This window comes from Natator depressus, chromosome 1 (genome assembly GCF_965152275.1).
Source record: "Natator depressus isolate rNatDep1 chromosome 1, rNatDep2.hap1, whole genome shotgun sequence".
In the NCBI taxonomy this organism is placed as follows: domain Eukaryota; kingdom Metazoa; phylum Chordata; order Testudines; family Cheloniidae; genus Natator; species Natator depressus.
In genome coordinates this window covers 224,557,783-224,566,814 of record NC_134234.1, presented here as the reverse complement: position 1 = coordinate 224,566,814, position 9,032 = coordinate 224,557,783, and the positions used below count along the sequence as shown (strand labels likewise).

Genomic DNA, 9,032 nt, shown 5'->3' with positions numbered 1-9,032 from the left:
TCACTATAATCAATTTATTTTACCTGGCACTCTGATACTATGGTGATGGGCAGCAGTGCAACCTCCCCCTCAAATAAATAAGTAGATGTAATCCATATTAGGTAAGAAAGTGGGGGTTTAGGTTCACTTTAAAATTAAAAAGTAAAAACAATGAAAAAATAAATATATTAATAGCTTAGTCCTAATTCCAGCTAAATGCCTTCAAAATAGGTGAACTTTGACTGGAATGGGTGGACCCGCACTTGGAAACAATCAAACCAGAAAAGATTGCATATGAAATAGGCTGATGATTTTCATTAGGTCTGATCAAGCAGCAGAAAAAATCTGGCAAATATATTATCTGATGACTTTCACTGGTACTTGCGAAACAATTTATCCTCTGAATAGCACTCAACCAGATATAGAGCTGGTTGAATACCACAAAATTCATTGAATAATATATTCATTGAATCCTGTTTATCATGACTCGCCCTGCATGGTTTTATATTTGCTAAACTGTTTAAACTGTTTTCACCTCCTGATCTGTTGCTAACAAATACTTTCCCAAGCTTTTAAGTGTTACAGACAAACAGTCTTCACCATTCTCACCTACTGGGCCCTCTCTGTTGGGGGCCTCTGACTGGAACTGTTTTCCCTTTTACTTCAACATTCATTGGAGCACATTTCTAGAATTCTTCCATGGCAAGGCACAAGGCCTTTGAGCCATTTACAACAAATCTATTCCATTTGCAAGTCAACTACCATTGACTTCAATGGGGCTAGGATTTCACCAAGTTGGTAATGAAGGATGATGGTTTTGAGGTTGAAAACCATGAGAACTGAGAATTAGGAGACAGTTGAGTTCTAGTTCCGGCTATGACACATATTAACAGGGTGACCTTCGGCAAGTCATTTAATCTCTGTGCCTCAGTGTCCCACCTGTAAAATGAGGAGGATACTACTTCCCTACCTCATGGAGGGTAATATGAGTGCTAATTCATTACTGTTTGTCAAGAACTTTGAGAACCTCGATGGAAAGGTCAGTGAGGAAGCAGGGTGTGCTATATTTTCAGTGTGCAGGTGACAGCCAGCTTTATATCTCCATTTCATCTGACCCAGAAGATGGAGTTTATGATGTTGGTATTGACCAATAAAGTTCTAGATAGCCTGGGCTTGCCTACCTGATAGGTCATCTCTCTCCTTGTCTCTCACACATTGCCACAGCTGTCATCAGCAGAGGTGCTCAAACTAGAGTCTGTTCACAAATACTGCCAACCCGGTGCTCTCTGTGGGGACTCTTTGGCTTGGCTCTTGGTCTAAAAGGGCCTGATTTTACAGACCGTCAGTGCACACTGTAAAAGCCAAATACAGGAGAGAGGTTTATGGATCAGGGTGGTGTTTGGGAGGCAGTGAGTTAGTCTGCTGCTTCAATTTATTGAGGTAAGTTAATTTATCTTATTGGGCCATGCTGCTGGATGGCTTTCTGATATGGACTGTGAATTTAACAACAATTGTCAATGCTCCTAGAATCTAAAATGTTAATAAGTATATGCAGAGTGTTTGTATTCATTATGATGATTAATTATGAAGTAAATTTGAAGACACAGTGGAAGTTACTGGGTTGCTGAAGTACCCCAGTCAGAAGGACTTAAGCACCTGGGTAACTTTAAGCACCTTAGCAGTCCCATTAACTTCAGGTCTCAGGGTCTCTGAATCAAGGCTTCACTGCTGTTCAGCAATATGTGTCCCAAAAAAGCTTTGTTTTTGGTTTTCCGCCCTGTTTCCCATCCCACAGTAAACACAAAGTATGGATCCACTGCTGCAGGGTTCAAATAGGAAATACTTAACTAGAAGAACTCTCTGTCCCATCTGTCCTCCTGTATATTGAATTAAATAATTTATTGTAACAGGGAGGATTGTGTTCCCTGCCCTTCACCCCCACCATACACTGAGTCACCCCCTCAATCTGAGCCCTGCGCTAATAGGTCAGATGTAGATGTTCTTCTGTCTTCATTATGGATTCATTATTGATCCTCCTTTGATGGCTACTTTGAAGGATGACTTTGTACCCTCCCACCACCTGCAATCAATTTGATATGCAGTCATGGTTATATGAGCTGCAAGTCTGGTTGGTTTATCACATTCAGGGTATGTCTACACTACGAAATTAGGTCGAATTTATAGAAGTCAGTTTTTAGAAATCGGTTTTATATATTCGAGTGTGTGTGTCCCCACAGAAAATGCTCTAAGTGCATTAAGTGCATTAACTCGGCGGAGTGCTTCCACAGTACTGAGGCTAGAGTCGACTTCCGGAGCGTTGCACTGTGGGTAGCTATCCCACAGTTCCCGCAGTCTCTGCTGCCCATTGGAATTCTGGGTTGAGATCCCAATGCCTGATGGGGCTAAAACATTGTCGCGGGTGGTTCTGGGTACATATCGTCAGGCCCCCGTTCCCTCCCTCCCTCCGTGAAAGCAAGGGCAGACAATCGTTTTGCACCTTTTTTCCTGAGTTACCTGTGCAGACGCCATACCACGGCAAGCATGGAGCCCTCTCAGCTCACTGTCACTGTATGTCTCCTGGGTGCTGGCAGACGTGGTACTGCATTGCTACACAGTAGCAGCAACCCATTGCCTTGTGGCAGCAGACGGTGCAATAGGACTGGTAGCCGTCATCGTCATGTCCGAGGTGCTCCTGGCCACGTCGGCCAGGAGCGCCTGGGCAGACATAGGCGCAGGGACTAAATTTGGAGTGACTTGATCAAGTCATTCTCTTTAGTCCTGCAGTCAGTCCTATTGAACCATCTTATGGTGAGCAGGCAGGCGATACGGATTGCTAGCCGTCCTATTGCATCATCTTCTGCCGGGCAGGCAAGAGATGAGGATGGCTAGCAGTCCTATTGTACCATCTTCTGCCGAGCAGCCCTGAGATGTGGATGGCATGCAGTCCTTCTGCACCATCTGCTGCCAGCCAAAGATGTAAAAGATAGATGGAATGGATCAAAACAAGAAATAGACCAGATTTGTTTTGTACTCATTTGCTTTGCCCCCCTCCCCCGTCTAGGGGACTCATTTCTCTAGGTCACACTGCAGTCACTCACAGAGAAGGTGCAGCGAGGTAAATCTAGCTATGTATCAGAGGCCAAACTAACCTCCTTGTTCCAATAAGAACAATAACTTAGGTGCACCATTTCTTAATGGAACCCTCCGTGAAGTCCTGCCTGAAATACTCCTTGATGTAAAGCCACCCCCTTTGTTGATTTTAGCTCCCTGAAGCCAACCCTGTAAGCCGTGTCGTTAGTCGCCCCTCCCTCCGTCAGAGCAACGACAGACAATCGTTCCGCGCCTTTTTTCTGTGCGGACGCCATACCAAGGCAAGCATGGAGGCCGCTCAGCTCACTTTGGCAATTAGGAGCACATTAAACACCACACACATTATCCAGCAGTATATGCAGCACCAGAACCTGGCAGAGCGATACCGGGTGAGGAGGCGACATCAGCATGGTCACGTGAGTGATCAGGACATGGACACAGATTTCTCTGAAAGCATGGGCCCTGCCAATGCATGCATCATGGTGCTAATGGGGCAGGTTCATGCTGTGGAACACCGATTCTGGGCTCGGGAAACAAGCACAGACTGGTGGGACCGCATAGTGTTGCAGGTCTGGGACGATTCCCAGTGGCTGCAAAACTTTCGCATGCGTAAGGGCACTTTCATGGAACTTTGTGACTTGCTTTCCCCTGCCCTGAAGCGCATGAATACCAAGATGAGAGCAGCCCTCACAGTTGAGAAGCGAGTGGCGATAGCCCTGTGGAAGCCTGCAACACCAGACAGCTACCGGTCAATTGGGAATCAATATGGAGTGGGCAAATCTACTGTGGGGGCTGCTGTGATGCAAGGAGCCCACGCAATCAAAGGTCTGCTGATATCAAGGGTAGTGACCCTGGGAAATGTGCAGGTCATAGTGGATGGCTTTGCTGCAATGGGATTCCCTAACTGTGGTGGGGCCATAGACGGAACCCATATCCCTATCTTGGCACCGGAACACCAAGCCGGCGAGTACATAAACCACAAGGGGTACTTTTCAATAGTGCTGCAAGCTCTGGCGGATCACAAGGGATGTTTCACCAACATCAACATGGGATGGCCGGGAAAGGTACATGACGCTCACATCTTCAGGAACTCTGGTCTGTTTCAAAAGCTGCAGGAAGGGACTTTATTCCCAGACCAGAAAATAACCGTTTGGGATGTTGAAATGCCTATAGTTATCCTTGGGGACCCAGCCCACCCCTTAATGCCATGGCTCATGAAGCCGTACACAGGCAGCCTGGACAGCAGTCAGGAGCTGTTCAACTACAAGCTGAGCAAGTGCAGAATGGTGGTAGAATGTGCATTTGAATGTTTAAAGGCGCGCTGGCGCAGTTTACTGACTCGCTTAGACCTCAGCGAAACCAATATTCCCACTGTTATTACTGCTTGCTGTACGTGCCACAATATCTGTGAGAGTAAGGGGGAGACGTTTATGGCGGGGTGGGAGGTTGAGGCAAATCGCCTGGCTGCTGGTTACATGCAGCCAGACACCAGGGCGGTTAGAAGAGCACAGGAGGGTGCGGTGCGCATCAGAGAAGCTTTGAAAACCAGTTTCATGACTGGCCAGGCTACGGTGTGAAAGTTCTGTTTGTTTCTCCTTGATGAAACCCCCCCGCACCTTGGTTCACTCTACTTCCCTGCAAGCTAACCACCCTTCCCTCCTCCCTTCGATCACTGCTTGCAGAGGCAATAAAGTCATTGTTGCTTCACATTCATGCATTCTTTATTCATTCATCACACAAATAGGGGGATGACTACCAAGGTAGCCCAGGAGGGGTGGTGGAGGAGGGAAGGAAAATGCCACACAGCACTTTAAAAGTTTACAACTTTAAAATTTATGGAATGCCAGCCTTCTGTTTTTTGGGCAATCCTCTGTGGTGGAGTGGCTGGTTGGCCGGAGGCCCCCCCACCGCGTTCTTGGGCGTCTGGGTGTGGAGGCTATGGAACTTGGGGAGGAGGGTGGTTGGTTACACAGGGGCTGTAGTGGCAGTCTGTGCTCCAGCTGCCTTTGCTGCAGCTCAACCATACACTGGAGCATACTGGTTTGATCCTCCAGCAGCCTCAGCGTTGAATCCTGCCTCCTCTCATCATGCTGTCGCCACATTTGAGCTTCAGCCCTGTCTTCAGCCTGCCACTTACTCTCTTCAGCCCGCCACCTCTCCTCCTGGTCATTTTGTGCTTTCCTGCCCTCTGACATTATTTGCCTCCACGCATTCGTCTGTGCTCTGTCAGTGTGGGAGGACAGCATGAACTCAGAGAACATTTCATCACGAGTGCGTTTTTTTTTCTTTCTAATCTTCACTAGCCTCTGGGAAGGAGAAGATCCTGTGATCATTGAAACACATGCAGCTGGTGGAGAAAAAAAAAGGGACAGCGGTATTTAAAAAGACACATTTTATAAAACAGTGGCTACACTCTTTCAGGGTAAACCTTGCTGTTAACATTACATACATAGCACATGTGCTTTCGTTACAAGGTCGCATTTTGCCTCCCCCCACTGCGTGGCTACCCCCTCAACCCTCCCCCCTCCCCGTGGCTAACAGCGGGGAACATTTCTGGTCAGCCATAGGCAAACAGCCCAGCAGGAACGGGCTCCTCTGAGTGTCCCCTGAAGAAAAGCACCCTATTTCAACCAGGTGACCATGAATGATATCTCACTCTCCTGAGGATAACACAGAGAGATAAAGAACGGATGTTGTTTGAACGCCAGCAAACATACACTGCAATGCTTTGTTGTACAATGATTCCCGAGTACGTGTTACTGGCCTGGAGTGGTAAAGTGTCCTACCATGGTGGAAGGAATAAGGCTGCCGTCCCCAGAAACCTTTTGCAAAGGCTTTGGGAGTACATCCAGGAGAGCCGCGAATGCCAGGGCAAATTAATCCTTTCACATGCTTGCTTTTAAACCATGTATAGTATTTTAAAAGGTACACTCACCGGAGGTCCTTTCTCTGCCTGCCGGGTCCAGGAGGCAGCCTTGGGTGGGTTCGGGGGGTACTGGCTCCAGGTCCAGGGTGAGAAACAGTTCCTGGCTGTCGGGAAAACCGGTTTCTCCGCTTGCTTGCTGTGAGCTATCTACAACCTCCTCCTCCTCATCATCATCATCTTGTTCGTCCCCAAAACCTGCTTCCGTGTTGCCTCCATCTCCATTGAAGGAGTCAAACAACACGGCTGGGATAGTGGTGGCTGAACCCCCTAAAATGGCATGCAGCTCATCATAGAAGCGGCATGTTTGGGGCTCTGACCCGGAGCGGCCGTTCGCCTCTCTGGTTTTCTGGTAGGCTTGTCTCAGCTCCTTAAGTTTCACGCGGCACTGCTTCGGGTCCCTGTTATGGCCTCTGTCCTTCATCCCCTGGGAGATTTTGACAAAGGTTTTGGCATTTCGAAAACTGGAATGGAGTTCTGATAGCACGGATTCCTCTCCCCATACAGCGATCAGATCCTGTACCTCCCATTCAGTCCATGCTGGAGCTCTTTTGCGATTCTGGGACTCCATCATGGTCACCTCTGCTGATGAGCTCTGCATGGTCACCTGCAGCTTGCCACGCTGGCCAAACAGGAAATGAGATTCAAAAGTTTGCGGTTCTTCTCCTGTCTACCTGGCCAGTGCATCTGAGTTGAGAGTGCTGTCCAGAGCGGTCACAATGGAGCACTCTGGGATAGCTCCCGGAGGCCAATACCGTCGAATTGTGTCCACAGTACCCCAAATTCGACCCGGCAAGGCCGATTTAAGCGCTAATCCACTTGTCAGGGGTGGAGTAAGGAAATCAATTTTAAGAGCCCTTTAAGTCGAAATAAAGGGCTTCATCGTGTGGACGGGTGCAGGTTTACATCGATTTAACGTTGCTAAATTCGACCTAAAGTCCTAGTGTAGACCAGGGCTCAGAGTCCTTATCTTTAAGTGACCCTATTAAAACTATTCAGTCATTAGGTCATCAGGTGCCTCTCAGATATTTTTCTCCAATTGTCCTCCCCCCATCAAAATAAAATGTTTTCTGGGTATCTTAGAGAATATACACCCAGTAAATGTGTATAACAATAATAATAATAATAATAATAATAATAATAATAAAATAAATAATAATAATAACTATTTATTTTTTTTCTGCTAGCATCAAAATGTATTGACCTCCACTTTGTCTCAGGCAATAAATCCTGATTTCAGTCTCAAGAGAAATCTATGTATGCTAATTATGATCACCTTAATCATAATGGAGCCCTTGCCATGAACACTGAGAAGCTGACTTCCAAAGCAAGAGGAAAACTGTGCATATCCGTGCATGGGGTTTGCTTTTGGAAACAGAAAAGGTGAATTTCATGCAGGGGAATGGCAGCTCTAGATAGGTTTGTACTCTGTTTCTCCACACAGCTGGTACTGTGTGGCTGCCAGCGGTGGGGCAGACTTCCTCCCTGGGCTGCTCTGCCATTGTGCTACTAACCTAAAGGGAGCATCTGCTGCTGCAGCTTCTAACACTTCTGTACTGGCGGCAAATATTGCCCCATAATTCCTAGTGTGGCATATAGGGCCCCTGAGAATAACGTCATACACTCTGGAACGCAGCTGCTAGGTAGCCCTCAGTAGTCCCCAGATATTGTGTTAGGGATTATGGGGTGTTACCTGCAGCCCGATCAGGGGAGCAAATGGCAGCAGTAGGAATTACCAAGGAGAGGAGTTTCCCTTCTCCACCCGAGGGGGTACTAATCATTTCCTTCCTGTAGTCAGATCTGGAGGTGGAACAACCCTCAACTACTGGGATGGTAGGAGTCACCCAATCTCCCTGGAAGATGCTAAATAGAAGGACACCTCGCCTTAGAATTGAATTGGGAATAGGACACCAAGAACTCCTATGAAAGCCATCTAGGGAGTCTTAGAACATAAGAACAGCCCTACTGGGTCAGACCAAAGTCCATCTAGCCCAGCATCCCGTCTTCCAACAGTGGCCAGTGCCAGGTACTCCAGAGGGAATGAACAGAACAGGTAATCATCAAGTGATCCATCTCCTGTCGCTCATTCCCACCTTCTGACAAACAGAGGCTAGGGACACCATTCCTGCCCGTCCTGGCTCATACCCATTGATGGACCTATCCTCCATGAATTTATCTAGTTCTTTTTTGAACCCTGTTATGCTCTTGGCCTTCACAACATCCTCTGGGATTGTATTGGGGTCTTCAAGGGCCTAGCAGAGGGAAGTGGCTGGAGCATGGGTTGAGTTGAGCATGGGAAAATGATAGCAGTTTTCTGTGCTAATACTAATTCTACTACTGTGAAACCAAAACCTCCAAGTTAACTTGCATCAGTTGACCACTGCCAAATATCTGCAACGAGACTCTACAGTGCCTGGTTCATACGGCCCACATGGAACTTACAGGGTTCAGGCAGTCCCAATTTCAACCTTTATTAAACCAAATTAGAGCCCAATTACACGTGGGTTTCACAGGATCCAGTCACCTACAGCCCCAGTTAACCTCAACAAAGTTGTTCATGTGTAAATGAGATCAGAATTTGTCCCTTATCCTTTACAGTTGTCCTTTTGATGAAAATGATGCTAAAAGACCAATATTCAATACCTACCTCTTCCACTAGCTTCTTGTAGGACACTGGGCAAGTCAATTTCTCTGTGTCTCAGTTCCCCCACCTGTAAACTGGGTGAAATTACACTTCCCTACCTCACAGAGGGGTTGTGAGGTTACATTCATTAATAACCACGAGCTGCTCGGAGGATGTGATGATGGGGTCATATAAGTACCTAGACAGAGTGATCTGTTTGACTCATATTTCTATGGCATTTTAGATGGTTTCCTTCCCCTCTTTTGACTGATCTTAAAGTAGAAGAAATAAAAGTGTTCACTTTACCGTACAAGCAGGGCTGGTAGCATCGCCTGTTATTAAGGTTGTCAGACACTTCCCAATATACAACCCCATCTTCTGTTGCCTATAACTTTATTAGTCATAGTATTATTGTAG

The 9,032-nt window shown here is 46.9% G+C and overlaps 1 protein-coding gene across 1 annotated transcript; it reads right to left on the bottom strand.

Annotated features, from left to right (window-relative positions):
- Nucleotides 1-4,895: 4,895 nt before the first annotated feature.
- Nucleotides 4,896-6,456, bottom strand: LOC141987120 (uncharacterized). Its single transcript, XM_074952200.1, has 2 exons — nt 6,005-6,456; nt 4,896-5,416 (listed from the first exon to the last, which is right to left on the bottom strand). Exons 1-2 carry the CDS (start codon nt 6,414-6,416, stop codon nt 4,896-4,898), a joined length of 933 nt encoding a protein of 310 aa, XP_074808301.1. The 5' UTR covers nt 6,417-6,456.
- Between the last annotated feature and the right edge of the window lie 2,576 nt (nt 6,457-9,032).

Bases quoted from the DNA above. Each gene is read 5' to 3' on its own strand.
- LOC141987120 (XM_074952200.1), bottom strand. From the start codon at position 6,416: ATGAAGGACAGAGGCCATAACAGGGACCCGAAGCAGTGCCGCGTGAAA. The intron at 5,417-6,004 runs GTGAGTGTACCT...TTTCTCCACCAG, and splicing joins AGGCAGAGAAAGGACCTCCG to CTGCATGTGTTTCAATGATC.